The following is a 20,915-nucleotide window of genomic DNA, read 5'->3' on the forward strand; positions in this document are numbered from 1 at the left end:
TATCCAGAGAAATCGATTGGGTGTACAATACATGTGTACAATTGAATTATTCTCAAAAAATAATATTTTTTTTAGAAAAGTGAAATCCTTACTAAATGGTGATTAACATTTGATTTACTTTTTAAGGCACTCGTATCGTAAAACAATTAATGAAGTTATAACATGAAAAATAAAATAAAATACTAGATTGATAATTTCTTTCTATCAGCCTAAGCAAGTTTAGGTGGACACGAATTTACTCGATTCTTATGTTGGTGAGAGGTAAAAGTAAAATGGAACAGTTGAAACTCACCAAATGAAATGTTTTAACAAATTAAAGAAAACACAATCTCATAAATAAAAAGACATTATTTTGTTGAAAAAAATTAGAATCAAGGAGAAATATCATTTTCTGAGATAATAATTATTAGTTGACTGATCATCTGAGAAATCGAAAACTAACAATCTCATCTAATTAGCTTTAAAATTATTTCATATACATGATCATTCAATTCATGCATGACACTTGCCCACAATTGATCAAATCCCATCACCAATTTCCATCAAAATGAACAAATACCATATTTGAAGAAAAAACTTTATATTAATTCAAACATTATAACGAATATCACTAATTTTAGTCTTGATCCACTTGAAGCTCTCTCTTACAGTAGCTTTTACTTTACCTTCAGTAGTAAACATATTATAAGCTGCAATTCTTTTCTTCCTCTTTATTTCTGGATCATTTGATGGTGCAAATCCTTTTGTTGTTGGACCATTAAATGTGTATACATTTGTTTGATCATCTTGAAAATTCCCAAATTCACCTGAATTATTTGAAGATGAATATTGTGGATAAGATCTACTCTTTTCCATAACACTTTTTTCTTGCTTTTCTTGCATTTAGTTATTTTGGGAGGGGAGTAATTGATTTGATCTTCTTTTTTTCTTCTTGTTGGAGTTTTTCTTCATAAATATAGTTATATATATAGAGTAAAGTAGCTAGTAGGGCATGCATGCTGACATATATAATAATAATGCATATTATAAAATATATGGCACATGTATAATCCTTAGTTTAGATTTATTGTAAATTTTATGTCTCAATAAAGAGAGGAAAATAAAAGTTGGCTTTGTTGGAAAGTACATACTTTATAGCTAGGCATGCATTTATCAATGAATGTGATCTATCTTTTTTGTATGTCATTCCAACACTTTTTTTTGTGGTGTGGGAGTGGTGCATGTATATATTTGATGTAATGTAACATCTTTCTTTCCTTTTCATTTGTTTCCAACTCCTTATTACAATTCTTTGTAATGTTACCAATATTATCTACCACTTTGGATAAAAAATTGATGTGAATTCAGGATTTAAATATTTGATAGATTCAACTTTTAATAGCTGACTCTCATATTTCTTGAAATTGTAATTAAATTAGTATCCATCTTATAAATAAGAAAATGCGCCAAAAATGTCCCTCAATTGTGAAAAATAGAATAATTCTTCACTTTGTTTGAATTTGATTAATCTAAATATGCCCTTATCATTAATAGACTAACTCAAATTTACCCTTCGACTATGAAAAATAGACTAATAAATTTGATCTCTAATATTTAAATTTAGTCTCGAATATGCGATCCTTATCGTTGAATAACTTGCTCAAATTTATCGTAAGTTGAATCGAGGGGCATGTAATATTAAAGACTTGCCTTAGTTTCCCAAATATGTTTCCTAACGTTAGGCAAAAAAATTCTTAGAAGATGATGTATGTAAGAAAGAAACTATAAATGGAGTGTGAAGGCCATGTGATGATGTTGGGAAGTTGGAGGGGAGCTTTGTTGCCCACGCTGAAAATGATGAGAGTGATAGAAAGTATCGGTGGAATCAGAATTTTTGCTAAGAAGGTTTAAAATATGGAGAAGTAAACACACGAAGAAGTTAGAGATTCATTATCTACTATACATATATTAAAAATATTTTTTAATCATATATAAATAATATAATTTTTAAATTTAAAAAGATTTGAATGAACTCCTTCAATCCTATCTGACTCCACTCCTAAGTGAAAGATGATAGTGGTGGGGACTTAATGTTTTAGGAAGAAAAAAAAAAGAGGTGTTGTGTATTGCTTCATCCCCCTCAATTCACGTGGTATCATTAGAATTTCAAGAGTTTGTATTTTTTTTAATTTTTAATAACAGTAAATTAATACATTATTTGAAATAAAATTTATATATTTAAAAATTACGTAAAAATCCATAATATATCACATATAAAAGTTGGACAGGGGAAGTGACATTTAACATTGAGGGGCTTTGCTCTAATGGATTCACATGGTGGTGGGCAATTCAACATATCATGTGGGGGCCAAATTCACAACTATGCCTTGCAATAAAATGATAGTTTTTATTTAGAATAAAGGCAACAATAATGCAATTCCAATTAGTAAAGTGTATATAGTCCACATTTTGGTTTGTTTGTAGGGTTACTATATAGTTGAAAGTAACATTTTGTTAATGACCAACTTGTTTAATTAATTTTTTTTTGCTTTTAAGCTTTTGGTTGTGTGAAAAGCCTTCATTTAAGAGATTAAATTCACTTTATTTGTTTCTTAATTAGGCTAATCATCATTGTCACAAGAATTACTTTAACATGGATAGAAATTCACATTTGATTTCTTGCTAAATATTTTAACAAAAGATGGACAACTTTATTTCTACTTTGTCTAGTTCACATGGTAAAATATTGCATGAATTATGATATCACTCATGCTTATAATTAATGTTGAAAACATGTTGATTTGCCAATGTGAAGCAATAAATAATTCTCAACAAATCGTTAAAGGGTTTATTTGATAGGGTGTATAAGAATAATACTAAATAGAGTGTATTTCTATACATACGTTATTGTGAAAATTGCAAAAGTTGAGAGAAATTGGGGATAGTTCAAGTTGTATTGAATCATAGAGCACTTAATTTTTCTAGGTCAATTTTACAATACACTTTCTTTTCAGTCAGTCGTAAACAGGGCGGATCTATGTGTAACGATGGGGTGCCACGGCACCTAGTGATTTCGGTTAAAACTTTGTATATATATGTATATACGTATAAGATATCAATATATATTAACTTTGCCACTCAATAAACAAAGTTGTGAAACGTGCAATTGGCAGAAGATGTTATTTGTCACACTCACAATGCGGTTTCGAACCTTGCTTTGGGCAATAATTTTTTGCCTTTCTCAAAGAGCTTCTCAAATCTTTTTTTTCCTATTAATGTGGGAAGGGTTTTAGTATTTATTTATTTTCTTCCATTGGTTCTTATTTATATGCTATTCTTTAATAATTCAAATCGACTCATTTTTGCTTCTAACTAATTCTTAATTTTTGTACTTTCTCTTTCACTAATTAATAATCTCTTAATTTGAGTATTACATGTGTATTCTTTATCAATTAATGACAACTGAATTATGAACGTCACATAAATATTATTAAGAATATATTTAAATAGTATCTTTTTTAAGTTTTAAAAATGATGAATATTATTATGTTAGAGTTCTTTTAATTTAAAGGTTCTTTCGATCTTCATCGACTTTCTTACCAAGTAAGATGACGGGGTTGAAACTATAATTTTTATTCTTTCTCTACTATATTTCAACAACTTATAAAAGTTCGATTTTTTAATGTGGAAAATCCTTTTTACCACAAAGTTTTAGAGAATAAGGCCTCTAATTCCTTAAAATAAAAAATTGAATTGTTTAGTTATCTCTAACCTCAGAATATCTAAAAGAAAATATTACTAACATGCATGTTTGATCAATTTGTTTATAAAAATCGAAAAAGATAAATAACCCGAATTATAATCTAAAAATGGAGGAACCGACCCGTTTATCTTACTTGGACGATGTGACACCCACGACCTCCAAATCCTAGATCTGCCTCTGATCGTAAATAGTTCGGTAACTATCTAATAATACTATTAATATTTTATTCATATTGGGTTGGCATTTATTTGACAGAAAATCCACAAGAGTGTATTTTTCTATTTATAAAATAATTTATTTCTAAGGATAATTTTGAGACTTTGCAACTCTTCTCACATTTCTTAAATTTCGTATCAAATCAAACTACATCATATAAATTGAGATAAATTTTGTGAGAGTAAATGTGCAACATAAACTATCATGAAGCAGATAAATCCTTTGATTTTGAGTTTTCACAGTCACGATATTCTCTAAGAGATGCAAAAATTAAAAAACGGTCACATAGACCCCTATCCATTCTTTTTCCAACTCATAATACTTTTATATTTATTTGATATAAGACGGATACACTAATAAATTAATGGGCTAATTAACACCCTTTAAGGATGAACTCGACTCGAGCTATTTTCAAGGGTTTAGTAGAGGAGAAATAAGAAATTTCAAATTGTCCTTTAGTCAAGAAATAAATCATAATAATAATAAAAAATAAAATAAAAAAATCAAACAGTTCAATGTTCAAGTTACATTGATTGTGTTCTAATTTAAAAAATAATATATATTTTCTATTTTGTACTATATTATAAAAGAGAGTTTAGGCCCAAATTCTACTATATTATAAAAGAGAGTTTAGGCCCAAATATAATATATAATATTTAAAATTGGGACTTTTCCCAATCTTGAATATTATATATTATCCTTGTGGGACTTTTAAAAGGAAGTTTATACCCAACTATAATATATAATATTCAAGAATGGGACTTTCTTGAAAATTATATATTATATTTATTATATAGTACAACTTGGGCATAAACTCCCGTTTAAAATAATATAGAATATGTATATATATATATATATATATATATATATATATATATATATCACAAATGGAAAAGTCTCAATCAAGGAAGCAACATATATCATTTACAAATGACTTAAAAAGCTTTAAAATATTTTAAAGCTATATAATAAAATAGATTGACTCTCAGAATTCTATCAGACTCACATATATTGGGACAGAAAAAATAACACATATCATTTTAATATTACCAAAAAAGTATTATAAATAATAATAATTAACAACTTAAAATATCTGAAAGACATTTTAAAAGGGTTAATTTTGTAATTTTATCCATATCACATAAATTAGGACAAAGTGACCAGTAATGTACATTATTTCAAAGTTACATAAAAATATTATAAATCACAATAATTAATAACTTCAAACATTTTTTTAAAAAATATGAAAATTTGGATGACCCTCCAAATTTCATTTGTGTCACATAAATTGAGACAACAAAAATAACATATATTGGGTCCATTTTAATTTATTTGTCTTATTTTTTTTATATTTAAAAATTGCGTAAAAATACTATAAATCATGATAATTGACAACATAAAATATGTTTTGAAAAAAAAATACAAAAAATTCCACTGATTCTTGAAGTGAATCTATCGTAAAAATACTATAAATGATGATAATTGACAACATAAAATATTTCAAAAATGTTGTATGTGGGTAGTCTTATTATGCCTTAAATAGCGTCAAAAAAAGTACAGATTTGTGATAAAAAAACGTATTCCTTTATCCACGCAAACAATCGCTTCAAAAACTCGGTTATTAGCCCCAAAATATACCATTTATATTATGCACGGGCAACATTATCTAGTATATATATATATATATATATATTGTTATGCAGTACATTTTCGGTTTGCCACCTATGTAAGGTGCAAAGTAAATAACTAAGCAATTAATAAAAGTATGTTTTCTTAAATTTCTTAGTTTTTATGTTCCACACAATGTTGTGACAGGGGAAGATTTATTGCTTAATTTATGGTCCATCTGAATTTATGATCAATTTTAGGATTGATCAAATATTATTAATTTCATATTTTAAGAAAGTTGAATAATGCATTTGACTGAATGTTGAGTTAGTTATCTTAAAGAATATGGATTGATTTCTACTTGACACATTTTTTCCTCTTTCTTTTTGATACACCTATATTCTAAAAATTCTAGATCATTTCAAAAACTCTGAATCAAAATCAAGTTGAAGTTCGTGTTTAAATTTGGCCACTATCAACATAAATAAAATAAAATCACATACTTAACTCATAAAAAAATAATTACATATCTTAGCTATTTGAAACCGAATTAATGGTACATACTTTTTAAAAAAAAAAAAAACAAGCTTCAAAGTATATAGGGAAAAGGCATAAATTTCCTCCTGAATTTATGCCAAAAAGTCAGTTATACGCTCAAATTATTGTGGCGATCGATTACACACCTAATCTTGTTCAAAGTGATATTAATACCCCCTTCCGAAGACAATCTCTGTTTTGTGTAAAAAAGTGTTGTACACGCGTTTTCACAAATAAATAATGTTATTTTAAAAAAATAAAATTAAAAACCCTTGATATTTTCTTTAACTTTTACAAAAAATTAAAAATCTAGGCATTTTCCTTCTTTCACCATACATATTTCTTTTTAAAATTTATTTCTTCTTTCTTCTCCATTGTTCATAAATTGAAGGAAAAAAATAAAAATTTGAAGAGAAAATAAGAGTTAGTTAGTCGATTATGACGTATAGAGATATTGGCAAAGGTGATAGGCGGTGGGGCAACACCATTATGACCGATGGAACAAATAAAAATTTTCAGATCTGTAGAATTCTTTAAAAAATCTTGATAAGTATATATGTAAATCAAGTATTTCATTAGTATTTTTTGTGTGTAATTGATTATCAAATATGTTATTGATGATATGATCAAACATAAAAATAACATTGTGGTGGTTGTTGGTAGTTCTCCGGCGAGAATAGAGAAGACAAAGATTGAGAAATTATTTTTTTCGGTGAACTTTTGAAAAATTTAGACAATATAATCATGAATTTTATGCATAAATGTCATAGAATTTTCAACATAAATCATTGTCTTTCTCATGATTCTTTTTCGGTGATCTTCTCCGGTGAATCCTCTGGCGAGTTCAAACGGAAAAATCATGAACTTTAAGTTGAAAATTATTGACTTTTCGATGAAAGTCATCATCTTCTCTACCCCTTTCTATTTTTAAGAGTTCCTTTTTATAGGTAGAGTGTTGGATGTGCTTCCATCAAATAATCAATGACGACAAATATAGTGATTCCTTAAGAAGAAGAAGAAGAAGAAGAACTCAAAATAAAGAAAAATGTAAAAGCTTTAAAGAAATTGGGGCCACCAATAAAAAGATTAAAAAAGAAAGAAAAATGAAATAATCACTACAACAAATTCGATTATCAGGGACAAATAATTTCGTCATTTATAAATCATATTTCGTCACTAAAATTCTTGTGAGACGAAAAATAATTTGTCACTCAGTCGTCACTAAATGTGTCTCTAAAAGTATACAAAGACGATTTAGTGCTTCGTCGCTAAAAGTATTATATTTACTACAAAAAGAAAAATCGTCCCCAAATGCTTAAACATTTGTGACAAATTCATTTGTCGTAAAAAGTATATTTTTTGTAGATAATAGTATATTTTGTCACTAAAAAGGTTATTACTACCGACAAATTATATCGTCGCTAATGACTATATTTTATATACCAAAAATTATTTTGTTATTAAATGTATTAATTAGGGACAATTTTATTATTATAAAAAAGATTAATTTTCTTATTATCCTCCCCCCACCCCCCACCCATCTCAAATTTATTTTAAACTCCTCCCTAGGAGCTCCCACATCATGCTTTCTTGGGGATTCGAACTCACAACCTTAAGGTTGAAAGTGACGAGTGCTTACCATCAGATCAACTCTCTCTTGTCTCTCATTTTTAATTTATTTTCTACTTCATTCACTTCTTTCAAATTTAACTTTTGTAGATATAGTATATTATATGATTATTTATACACATACACAAGTGCATGAAATTTACCACCCACAATTCATTCAAATGTAGATTATATTTTAATTAAACTGTCTATTTTTTAACATATCTTTAAATATATTCAGTACGATTCTGTTATTTTATTCAGTTATTTTTATAAATTTTAAAAATTATATAGTCCAATTATAAATTTAAATAAAATTGAACTTTCGATTTTATTTAAACAATTGAATAATCGGTTCAATTCGGTTAGTAAATCAATTGCTTTGTAAAAAAAAAAACATTGATACCCATAACTATAGTACTTCATCATAATATATTTGAAATCCTAGGTTGTTCGTTTCTTTCATTTGTGCTTTCATTTTTTTAGTTTATTTCGATTTTCACACTGATGGAAAAGTTAATAGAAATTCATGAAATATTTCGCACCTTTGCAAAGTCTAAGTTTGTAAGTCGATGTTATCTTTGTATAGTTGATCTACATGCATTTGTGAAATTACTATTAAATAACTACATATTTTTAGACAGAAGCAAATAGATCGACTTAGTCTATGCAGTTTACCAATCACAAATCAATAGACACGCACAAAAATTAGCACCAAGACTAGAGAAATTATTTTTTCTATCGTCTTTATCGATGAAAGTATATCAAATAAAAAACAAAAGTATTAAACCAACAAATATTAGTGATCTAGTGGCAGAATCGTACCCCACTCACGATACTTATAACCTGGATTGTATTTTTGAAATGATGCATAATTGTGTAATTTAAGAAAATTCATGAATTGAACTTTTTCATTTTTACAAAATGGACCGAATTCGTTGGTTTTAATATTTTCCCTCGCCAATTAACGAAAGGACTCTGTCTATTTCTTATGAAGCACTTATATTATTCTTTTTGTAAGTTGTCACTTGTAATTATGAACAATTGTAGCAAAAAAAATTGTATTTAGCTATGAATTTTTTTCATAGCAAATAGTTGAATTATTCACTACAAATTTTAAGTCGTCGCTATTTAACACCTTACATATTTCGTGACAATTTTTTTGTTGTCACTGAATCACAGATTGTTTAGAGACAATAAAATCTTTGTCACCAATTATTTATACTATTAGTGACGAAAATAAATATCATAATTAAAGTTAAATTCTTATAGCTAAAACTTATAATATTTAACTATGAATTCTAATTTGTCGATATTGTAACAACATATTTTTTTAGATGAAATTTTTTTGGGTAAAAAAATCAATAAATTTTAAGACAAAAAATAATTTGTCATGAATTAGATACATTATTAGTGACGAAATAATGTGTCACCGATAACTTTAAATTCGTGACTAACACTACTTAACAAATGGCGCCAATTAATTTTTTGGTGGGAAACTTTAGTAGACGAAACTTTGCTACGGTTTTTTTGTTTTGTCACTAAAAGTATGTGTCTCATATATTTAAGCACGAAAAGTAAATTTTGTCACTAAAAGCGAACAATTAGTGACGAATTTGATGTCGTCGCTAATAATTTTGTAGCTATATATCATATTTGTTGTAGTGAATTAATATATTAAAAATTATAATACATAATTATATGACCAATAAAATAGTGTCAAGTGTTGAAATTCGTCATTTTAACATATAATTTTTTCTTCTCACGCACCTTAAGGAAGGTGAAGACACGTTCTTTGTCATGTCACGTTCGAAGGGGATTTAATATCACTTTGAACAAGATTAGGTGTGTAATAGATCGTCACAATAGTTTGAACGTGTAACTGACTTTTCGACACAAGTTTAGGGGGGAATTTATGTCTTTTCTCAAGTATATATAAGAGAAAATAAGTTATATATGGTGACAATATAAAAAGAAAAAAATATATTGAATAGAGATTTTTCATTTTTCCTTAACCAAATACGCTAGGCAAGCTAGGTACCTGGGGCTACGTTTTATTCATAAATAATAAAGAATCTCAAAGAGAAAAGTACAAGCAAGGGGGGCTAGACCTTATCTTACTAATCAAAGAGATATTTCATTTGACATAAAGTAAAACTATTATTATTTCGTCTTACAAGACGATACAAGTACGATACTTAAACTTAAATAGATTTGAAATATTCAGTTATTAATCCCACTCTAATTTGCATTTGATGATGCTGAACTCACACCAGCTTTTACAACTTCAATCTTCTTTTCAACTTCCTTCAATACCAAGTCTAAAAACTTATTACAATCCACTTCACTCTCTTTGTCAACACAAAATTTAGGATCCTCCCAAAGTTTCAAAACAAGAGACTCCATCTTTGTGACTTTGTCCTCCAACCCCAATTTTTTCAATTCTTCTTTGTTATTGGCAACACTAGCTAAAGTCACTTTCAAAAGCCCAACATTACTCATTGCCATTTTTTTGTAGACTTAGCACTCAATAATATTTCACAATTTGACTCCTCCAAAATAGCATTATTTATAGGTAAAAAATGGCATTTAATAATGGTAAGATAGATTATAAGGATCTTTGCCACATTTGACTACTTGCTAAAATTTTAATATTTATGTAATTTTCAACTACATTCCAAACCTCAATTCAACAAATGATCTAGATTTAAATGCATTTTGCACCAATTGGCATTCAACTATGGTAAGAGAGTACAATATTGCTTTGACTAAGATAGATTATTAGTATCTTTGCTACATTTATTACTGGCTAAAATTTCATACTATGTAATTTTCAACAACTTTCCAAACCTCTTTCAAAAAAGGATGTAGACTTAAATGCATTTTACATCAATTGGCATTCAATTATGGTAAGAGTACAATAATGTTTGGCTAATATAGATTATTACTAGTATCTTTTCTATACTAAACTAGTGGCTAAGATGCCATATTTATGTAAATTTGAACATCTTTCCAAACCTCTTTCAGAAAAGAATCTAAATTTAAATTCATTTTTCATCAATTGGCATTCAACTATGATAAGAGTATAGTATTGTTTAGCTAAGATAGATTATTAGTGTCTTTGCTACATTTAACTACTTGCTAAAATTCACTTTATTTGCTTCTTAATTAAGCAAATCATCGATCATTGCCACAAGAATTACTTCAATATGGATAAAATTCACATTTGATTTCTTGTCTTGCTAATTATTTGAATAAAAGATGGACAACTTATTTCTACTTTGTCCAGTTCACATGGTAAAATAACACATGAATTATAAAATCATTCATGCTTATTATTAAAAAAAAGGAAAAGGGTCAAAATTGCTTCTAAACTATGCGAAATAGATCATTGATACCCTTCGTTATATTTTAGGATAAAAAATGTCCTCGCCGTTATCCTAAGAGACCATAAATTCCCTCAAGAGTTAATAACCCAAATTTTTAGTGACGTGGCAAGCCACGTGGGGCTAATCCCTCCACCTAAACATTGCTAACTAGGATTCGCTTAAAAAATTTAGACCTTTAGTTTGAGATAAAAGTCGCCACAAAAGCCTAGAATATCGCCAATAAAAGTTTTCATACAATTTTTTAGCATTAAATTATGATTTTGTGTTTTTTTTCTTCATTGTTTTTGAAAAAAATCACAAATGATATCGATCAAGGAGGAGTTTGAATACACTATATGTTTTATTTCTATGTCATATGTAAATACGTAAAATGTACAATAACACATTATGTAGTAGGAGATTTGAATCGAGAAGTAATTTTGATGATTTTCGTAATAATATTGGATGTTCTTAATATTGATAGTAATTAATTATCATATTTTTTTGTTGAAAAAATAGGTTTTACTAGAGAATGGCTATTGCAGCCTTAGTCGCCGCTAAAAATCACTCAAAATCTTTAGAGGCAATATTTTAGGATTTTGTGGCAACTTTTGTCGCCGCTAAACGTCATGTTTTTTTTTTGTGAATCCTAGTTGGCAACGCTTAGGTAGAAGGATTAGGCTCATGTGGCTTGCCATATCACTAGAAATTTTGGTAGTTAACTCTTGAGGCGTATTTCTGGTCTCTTGGGATAACAACAGAGGTATTTTTCTATCTACAATTTTAAATAAATAGAAAATAAAAATTGAATACTCAATCATGAATAAATGCAAGCAAATACCCTCTCTTTCTTTTTCGATAATGTAAACAAAAAAGTCTATGTCAGTAAAATACTAGGAAATTAATAAAGAAAAAAAAAAAAAAGGAGCAATAGCACCCTCTTGACAGAACAAGAAAATGATTATTGCTCCTTTCTTTCAAAACCTCCTATAGACTAGGCTGGGATGATTTTCTCTATCTATAAAGGCCCAGAAATACCTTGTTTACGTATCATTGGAAAGTGCATTAACATAAATACGGCAGTAAGAAGCGGCAATACAAAAGTGTGTAAACTATAAAAACGAGTCAAAGTAGATTGTCCCACACTAGCGCTTCCGCGCAATAATTCGACCAAAGGTGATCCTATTACAGGAATAGCGTCAGGGACACCTGTTACTATTTTCATAGCAGCAAAGGAGAACGCGATATTGATTCAGTCGGACCAAAATATAATGAAGGGTATAAGTGATCTATTTCGCATAGTTTTAGTGTAATTTTGACCTTTTACATTAAAAAAACTGTTAGAAAATATGTAGATTTGCCAATGTGAAAGAAATCACTAATTCTCAACAAATCTAGTTGTGAAAATTGCTCGATGGCAGAAGTTGAGAGAAATTGGGGATAATTCATGTTGTATTAAATCGTAAAATATTTTTTTTATGTTAATTTATATGACTTATTTTTTTAGTTAATTGTAAAAAAAAGGACAAATATTTTTATTGGATAAATATCTGATGACACTATCAATATTTTATGTTGGTTCCCACTTATCGGCAAAAATCCGTAAGTGTACTTTTTATATAAGAAAAATATTTATTTTAATTAAAGGGTAATTTTGAAAGTTTGCAAAGTTTTTCCATATTAATTCTTAAACCCCGTCTATTACAATGGGTTAAAAAGTCTCACGTTGGTTGGAGAATAAATTGGTTGTCTACTTATATGAACTTGTGCAATCCTCCCCTCAAAAGCTAACGTGCATCCGTTTACTTGCTAAAATTTCATAATATGTAATTTTCAACAACTTTCCAAACCTCTTTCAAAAAGGGATGTAAACTTAAATGCACTTTACATCAATTGGTATTCAATTATGGTAAGAGTACAATAATGTTTGGCTAATATAGATTATTAGTATCTTTGCTATATTTAACTACTTGCTAAGATTTCATATTTTTGTAATTTTGAACAACTTTCCAAACCACTTTCATAAAAGAATCTAAATTTAAATTCATTTTTCATCAATTGGCATTCAACTATGATGAGAGTATAGTATTGTTTAGCTAAGATAGATTATTAATGTCTTTGCTACATTTAACTACTTGCTAAAATTCACTTTATTTGCTTCTTAATTAGGCAAATCATCGATCATTGCCACAAGAATTACTTTAATATGGATAAAATTCACATTTGATTTCTTGTCTTGCTAATTATTTGAATAAAAGATGGACAACTTATTTCTACTTTGTCCAGTTCACATGGTAAAATAATGCATGAATTATAAAATCATTCGTGCTTGTTATTAAAAAAAGGGAATAGGGTCAAAATTGCTCCTAAACTATGCGAAATAGATCATTTATACCCTTTGTTACATTTTAGGATAAAAAATGCCCTCGTCGTTATCCTAAGAGACCACAAATTCCCTCAAGAGTTAGCGTAAAAACCCAAATTTTTAGTGATGTGGCAAGCCACATGGGACTAACCCTCCACCTAAGCGTTGCTAACTAGAATTCACTTAAAAAATTTAGACCTTTAGCGGCGATTAAAGTCGCCACAAAAGCCTAGCTAGAATATCGCCAATAAAAGTTTTCACAGTTTTTTAGCATTAAATTATGATTTTATGTTTTTTTCTTCATTGTTTTAAAAAAAAATTACAAATGACATCGATCAAGGCAAGTTTGAATAAACTATATCTTTTATTTTTATGTCATATGTAAATACGTAAAATGTACAATAACTCATTATGTAGTTGGAGATTTGAACCGAGAAGTAATGTTGATGATTTTCGTAATAATATTGGATGTTCTTAATATTGATAGTACATATTATTAATTTTAGAAAATTAGGTTGAAACCAAAAATTAATTATCATATTTTCTTTTGAGAAAAAAATATGTTTTACTAGCGAATGACTATTGCAACCTTAATCGCCGCTAAAAATCACTCAAAATCTTTAGTGGCAACGTTTTGGGATTTTGTGGCGGCTTTTGTCACCGCTAAACGTCTAGCTTTTTTTCTTTTCTAAATCCTAGTTGGCAACGCTTAGGTGGAGGGATTAGTCTCATGTGGCTTGCCACATCATTAAAAAATTTGATAGTTAACTCTTGAGGGTATTTGTGGTCTCTTGGGATAACGGGGGTATTTTTTTTATCCCAAAATATAATGGAAGGTATAACTAGTCTATTTCGCATAGTTTTAATGTAATTTTGACCCTTTTCCGTTAAAAAACTGTTGAAAATATGTAGATTTGCCAATGTGAAGCAATCACTAATTCTCAACAAATTTAGTTGTGAAAATTGCTCAATGGTAGAAGTTGAGAGAAATTGGGGATAATTCATGTTGTATTAAATCGTAAAATATTTTTTTATGTTAATTTATATGACTTATATATTTTTTTAGTTAGTTGTAAAAAAAAAGGACATATATTTTTATTGGATAAATATCTAATGACGCTATCAATATTTTATGTTGGTTCCCACTTATTGGCAAAAAACCATAAAGTGTACTTTTTATATAAAAAAATATTTATTTTAATTTAAGAGTAATTTTGAAAGTTTGGAAAGTTTTTCCATATTAATTCTTAAACCCGTCTATTACAATGGGTTAAAAAGTCTCACGTTGGTTGGAGAATAAATTGGTTGTCTACTTATATGGACTTGTGCAATCCTCTCCTCAAGAGCTAACTTTTTGGAGTTGAGTTAGGCCCAAGTGTAGAGATGAACCCACCTAATTTATTAGCGGGGTGCACGTGCATCCGTTTACTTTGAAGTTATAAGTATTTTTTTTGTACAAAAATCTTGAATATTATTTGTAGAAAATATAAATTTTTCATATAAGAGGAAAGAATTATTAGAACTTAGAAGTTTGACAAATCTAAAAAACTATATCTCAAGAAATATCAAATGAATTGGTTATAATAATCTTTAATAAATAAAATAATTGAAAATAAAGGTCTCCATTTGAATTTGGTATAGACAACTGATGTGTTAAGCCGCTTCTGGTGGGAGTATATACATGTCTAGTATAACAAAAAGACTAAATTATTCATTAGAGACAGAAGTTATGATACACATTAAAAAAAACAGTTTGAAAGTATATATAAGAGTAAAGAAGCTATATATGATGAAAATATTAAGGAAAAGAAACATATTGAATGCAGATTTTTCATTCTTTCAAAGCAAATCTACAAGGCAAGGCGTTTAGAACTAGATTTTTATTAATAAATAATAAAGGATCTCAAAGAGAAAAGTACACAGGTAAGGGGGCTAGGTCTTACCTTACTAATCAAAGAGATTTAATTTTTTCACGAAAAGTAAAACTATTAATATTTCACATTAAGACGATACAAGGTGATAACTTAAATAGATTTCATCATCTTAAAGAAACATAAGCTTTATCCCATTATTAATCACACTCTACTTTGCATTTGATGAAGTTGAACTCATGGGGACTCTTAGGTGAAAATATCCTTTATTACCAAGCTCAAATAATTCTCAAAATCCACCTCACTCTCTTTGTCTACACAAAATTCAGGATCCTCCCAAAGTTCCATTATGAGAGACTCCATCTTTGTGACTTTGTTCTCCAACCCCATCTTTGTCAATTCTTCTTTGTTATTGGCAACACTAGCTAAAATACGTTTCAAAAGCTCAAGTTTTGTAGTCATTCTCTTATTGTTGTAGACTTAGTACTCAATAATATTTCACAATTTGACATCTCCAAAATAGCATTATTTATAGGTAGACAAAGGCATTCAACAATGGTAGGAAAATAATTTTGCTTACCTAAGATAGATTATTAGTATCTTGCTACATTTACTCACTTGCCAAGTTTACATCAACTTACCAAACTTCTTTCAAAAATGGATCTAGATAGATTTAAATCTGGTAAGAGTATTAATTATAATGTTGTTTGACTAAGATTATTAGTATCTTTGCTACATTTGACTACTTTACTTAAGATTTTGTGTAATGTATTTTTCAACAACTTTCCAAACCTCTTTCAAAAAAGGATCTAGATTTAAATTCATTTTACATCAATTGGCATTCAACTATGGTAAGAGTATAATATTGTTTGACTAAGATAGACTATTAGTGTCTTTGCTACATTGAACTACTTGCTATAAAATTGCATATTATGTAATTTTCAACAACTTTCCTTACTATATTAAAAAGAAGTATATAATTTTTTAAGTTCATTCTATATCAATTAGCATTCAACTATATATGGTAACCAAAGGTCACATGTTTAACTTCATTTCTGAAATTTAACTAAGTGGGTTGACAAATTTGCAACCGAGTTAATTAATCATTTGAAAAATAATTATTACAATACCGAAACTAGAAAGAAATCAAATCAAAAGTTTACTTTATAATGGAAAACAAATTAATAAAGGGAACGAAAATTATCGAGAATGAAATGAATGTTTTTTTTTTGTTTTTAAGATCTATTATGGATTTAATTATATGATGAATGGTGATGCGTGTGATGGTTAGTGGGGGTGTCTATAGGTTTCTACTATGACGATGGTTGGTGGTGACTGATGGTAGTGGTTATGGGTAATACGTAGCTTGTGTTGATGATTGATAGTAGTAGTTAGTAGTGATAACTGATAATTGTGAAGGATGATAGTGATTGCTGATAAGTGATCGTGATTGATAATAATGGTTATTGACATATAATTATGATTGAAGGCGGTAAATATTGTTAATAAAAATTGTGGTGATAATTATAATTGATGGCTACTGATAGTGTTATAAGGATTGACATGTCTATTGGTTGTGACTTGTGATTGAGGATGATAGTAGTCGTCGGTGATGGTGGTGCTTAGCCGTAGATATAGATGTGGTGAAATATCATTTTTTAGAAAATTCTTGAATCGATAACATCTTATGATATTAAATTTTCTTGTTAAAGGTATTAATCATTCGTATACAAATTGTAAAAAAAAATACACACTTCAAATGTGACCATTTGAATAATTAAAATTCAAACCGAAAATAAATTCCTTAATTATTGAGGCCTCAAGGATTAAAATTAAAATCTTCATCAAAGTAAACAAATAAAGCTTAAGATTAATAGAGGAATAACATAGGTTTATTTATTATTCACTAACAAACACATTTCAAACAAAACACTTATGTGTCCACACATACTTAAACAAGAAGACGTACACATAAAATTATTAGCTTTTCGATGGGGCCTTTCTATTGCTATAGCCATAAGCTACGATAACTACAACGGCCCACCACCCTTATATTTTGCTCCAAAAACACAACAAACATATGTAGAAATAACCACAAAAGGGCTATATTTCTGACCAAGTTCCTTGTTTCTCTTGATCTCCAAGAGAAGAAGGAAGTATCAAATTATAATTATTTGAATTCCTGACCGAACAATTTGCCCTAATTTGACCTTGTGTTCCAGTCAACACATTCAATTGTCCCATCTTGATCATGGAATTCACAAATTCCTGAAAGAAAAGAGACTCATTGATAGCAAAACTCGTAACAATCCCTCGAGTCCTTCTATCCGTATACAAATCTTGATCCGATGTGAAAAGCCCTTGTCGATTCATGAGATCAACGTAGTACTTGTTATCGAACTTGTTAGGTGATCGTATGTCTAGGACAGTAGTGTTCGTGGAGTTTGTAGTGGGACATGTTATTTTAAGGTTTTTGGCAAAGGTTTTATCCATGGATGAATCTTGATTAGGGTAAAGTCTCTCTGTGAAAGAAGTACAATGACTAATACCAATGGTGTGACCACCAGAAAGTGTAACAACATCTGTTGGGGTGAAGTTTTTAGTAGCAAGTGAAGCTAGAATTAAACTTGTATTGAATGAAGGTGGTGGAAGATTGGCTAGGGTTTCATTTAATGTTGCAAAATTGAGTCCATCTCTTCTTCCTAATGGTAGATCATAGTCCGGGCCACCCGACTGCATTTAATTATTTACATAATCAGATCACTTGTATAATTTATTAGTAACCTAATAAAAATAATAACTAATCCTCTATGATAAGGTTAAACTACATTGACATAGAGAGAAATTATGATGTATTGAATTTATGTATAAGTACTTAATATATATATGGGTTCTAACTTGTTGATAATATTCAAAACTTTGCTTCACTACATTTTTTAGGGAAACCATTGATGTTATTATATTTGACCAAATGGTTTGACAAGAAAACGATTACTCCCTCCCATCTATCCCAATTTATATGACTCACTTTTCTTTTTAATTGGTACAAAAAAAAATGACACATTTTTATATTCAGTAACACTTTTTTTTAGTCCGTCCCAAAAAGAGTAACACATTTCTATATTCAATAACAATTTAACTTTAAAATACTTGTTTTTACCCTAAATGAAATAATTTATAGTCACACAACATCTATTACTTATTTTAGACCACAAGTTTAAAAAGTTTTTTAAAAAAAAAATTATGTATCAAGTCAAACTAACTCATATAAAATAGGACGAAAGGAGTATGTATGTGTGTGTGTGTATATATATATATATATATATTTCCTTTTTCCGCAACTCATTAATTCTAACTTTCATATGACATATTTATCACCGAAAGATTAAAGAACATTTTAACATATTTTATATAAATTAAATTTAAAAATACAATTTTTTGAAAAATTCCTTACTTTTAATTTTTTTTAATGTCAAGATAAATTTAGAAAAATAAATTAAAACGAATGTAATAAGAAAGGACATGCTATTAATTATGGTGTGACAGTTTAGCTAAAACTTGTGGACGTGGTACACTTGAATGCGAACATTATTGAGAAGTGAAAACTTGTTCAATTATTTGAGGCTTTTGTATTATTGCGCATTGAACTATTTGTCATAAATTTGACTTGAAAGTTTTTCTCCAAAATAAAAACGTTATTATATGTTAAATTAAATCAATAAATGCATGATATACTAATAAACATAAACTTACAAAGAAAACAGAGTCACGAGCAGCAATAGCAGTAATATCAGCACAAGAAACGACTCTACCGCAGTCCCGGTGGACACGGCGGCGAAGGTCTTCGATGATCCGAAAAGCCTGCTGTCTTAAACTCAAGTTGGGGGGTGCATCTTTCTCACTTGGTCCACTGGCTGAACCATCTAATAGTACTGATCCATCACAACCCTGTGTATAAAATAGTGTCACATATATTAAATTAGCATTTAATCATAAATTTATAAATATTTTTGATAAATATTATTTGAATGAAATTTCACCATGTGTTTGGTCATAATGTTGGAGAAATATATTTCACTTTTTTATTAACTATAATTTATACCTATAAGTTTTAAAAACTATCAAACTTAACCATATGTTTCTAATACATAGCAAGATAGAAATATCGACGTAACAAGATTCATGACTTCCACTATCTTCGTTGTAGCAAATAACAAGTAGTGTCCACGATATTAGAGCAATGTGATAATTTAAAGTGAGTGCAACAAACATCATTTCATACATCGTGAAGTAGACAAAGAAGACAGGACAGTGAAGGATAGGAATTGTATCTTATAGTTACTTATAGGTTATAACATTAGTTATTATTTCTTTTCATTTTACCCCTGCAACATATATTTTTTGAAAGTTTATAAGTTCCATATATTTTCTTTTTCAAAAGAGTCAAATAAAGGGTAAATTAGTAAAACTATCCATTTTATGTATGATTCTTAAGGAAGTCTGTAAAGGAGAAAGTGGATAATTGATATGAAACGGATGAATATACTTGTAATTAGTATTATATATGGTACCTAGTATTATTTCTCAGTAACGTAATCATTTGATGTTCAGATCTAGCGATAATATCTTGATCATTCATTTATGTTTTTTCAAATTCAGATATCTAAATTTTAACGAAAATAAATAAGGCCTTAAACTCAGGTCGATACCTGAACAAAGCAATCATGGAAGTGAAGACGAAGAAGGCCGGCGGCCTGACCGATATCCTGCCGGAAAACATTCTGGAGTCGGCTCCTGATGATGGATTCAGCATTGGGACAAATGGAGTCATAAAAAGTCCATGAAAGACCTTTCACAATTGGTTGAGTACCTTGAGCTTTTGTTACTTGAAAATGGATTGAAACAAAAATAGAAAGGATTAGTACAAGTGAAGAAGCCAAAGTATAAAGGCTAGTTGAAGCCATTATGATTAATTGATGAAGGTTCACATTAACTTGCCTCTACATTTATAGCGGGAAGGATGTAATAATTGTTCCATCCGTTCACTTTTATTTGTTCATTTTAAATTTCGTACATATTAGTCGATCATAATGGCTTCAACTACCTTTTCTCCGCCTTATATTAGTTGATTAGTATATTAAATATAGTTGTCATATATTAGTTTATCACCTTACTAAATCAAAAAAAGTGTTAATTAATTTTCCTATATTATCATTATAATTAATTCTTTTTTCAAGTGTTCAGATTTGTTTGTAAAGTTTTCAAAAAGATTTTTTAAGGGATGAATTAGTAAAATCATCTTTTTATTTATGATTTTTTAAGCACTGACTAAAATGAAAAGTGATCAACTAATATGAGACAAAGGGAGTATTAATGATTTAGGGACTAAGCAATGAATATACTAATGGTAAATATGTAAAAAAAAATTCTTCTCTTAAAATGTTAAAAATGAAAATTCATTTTTTGAGATAATAGACAAGTAGAAGTAAACAGATGAAGAAGTAATTGATAACTACAACACTAAGGGATGATTTGGCAGGGGTATATATATAAGAATTCATAATACTGAATCAGATGCATTAGTAATGTTCAAATTGATA

At 28.6% G+C, this 20,915-nt stretch overlaps 2 protein-coding genes across 4 annotated transcripts in view; one reads left to right on the forward strand and one right to left on the reverse strand.

Moving 5' to 3' along the window:
* LOC125834031 (uncharacterized) overlaps window positions 1-20,915 on the forward strand; it is a 509,901-nt gene that overhangs the window by 66,594 nt on the left and 422,392 nt on the right. The window lies entirely within an intron of this gene.
* Window positions 17,235-20,303, reverse strand: LOC125834021 (peroxidase 12-like). 2 transcript variants are annotated; one of them, XM_049513199.1, is made up of 4 exons: window positions 20,025-20,289; window positions 19,069-19,263; window positions 17,472-18,048; window positions 17,235-17,441 (listed from the first exon to the last, which is right to left on the reverse strand). In XM_049513199.1, the coding sequence occupies exons 1-4, from the start codon at window positions 20,277-20,279 to the stop codon at window positions 17,419-17,421; spliced, it is 1,050 nt and encodes a 349-aa protein (XP_049369156.1). In that variant the 5' UTR covers window positions 20,280-20,289; the 3' UTR covers window positions 17,235-17,418. The 2 variants fall into 2 exon arrangements, with proteins under 2 accessions (XP_049369156.1, XP_049369155.1); XM_049513198.1 differs by having other exon boundaries at window positions 17,235-18,048; window positions 20,025-20,303.

This window comes from Solanum verrucosum, unplaced genomic scaffold (genome assembly GCF_900185275.1).
Source record: "Solanum verrucosum unplaced genomic scaffold, falcon-dt-bn FXZP01000108.1, whole genome shotgun sequence".
Classification (NCBI taxonomy): Eukaryota; Viridiplantae; Streptophyta; class Magnoliopsida; order Solanales; family Solanaceae; genus Solanum; species Solanum verrucosum.

Excerpts from the sequence above, each read along its gene's own strand:
- LOC125834021 (XM_049513198.1), bottom strand. The coding sequence starts at position 20,279 with ATGGCTTCAACTAGCCTTTATACTTTGGCTTCTTCACTTGTACTAATC. Across the intron at positions 19,264-20,024 it reads TCCATGATTGCTTTGTTCAG|GGTTGTGATGGATCAGTACT; the intron begins GTATCGACCTGA and ends TTTTATACACAG. Across the intron at positions 18,049-19,068 it reads CTCGTGACTCTGTTTTCTTT|TCGGGTGGCCCGGACTATGA; the intron begins GTAAGTTTATGT and ends AATTAAATGCAG.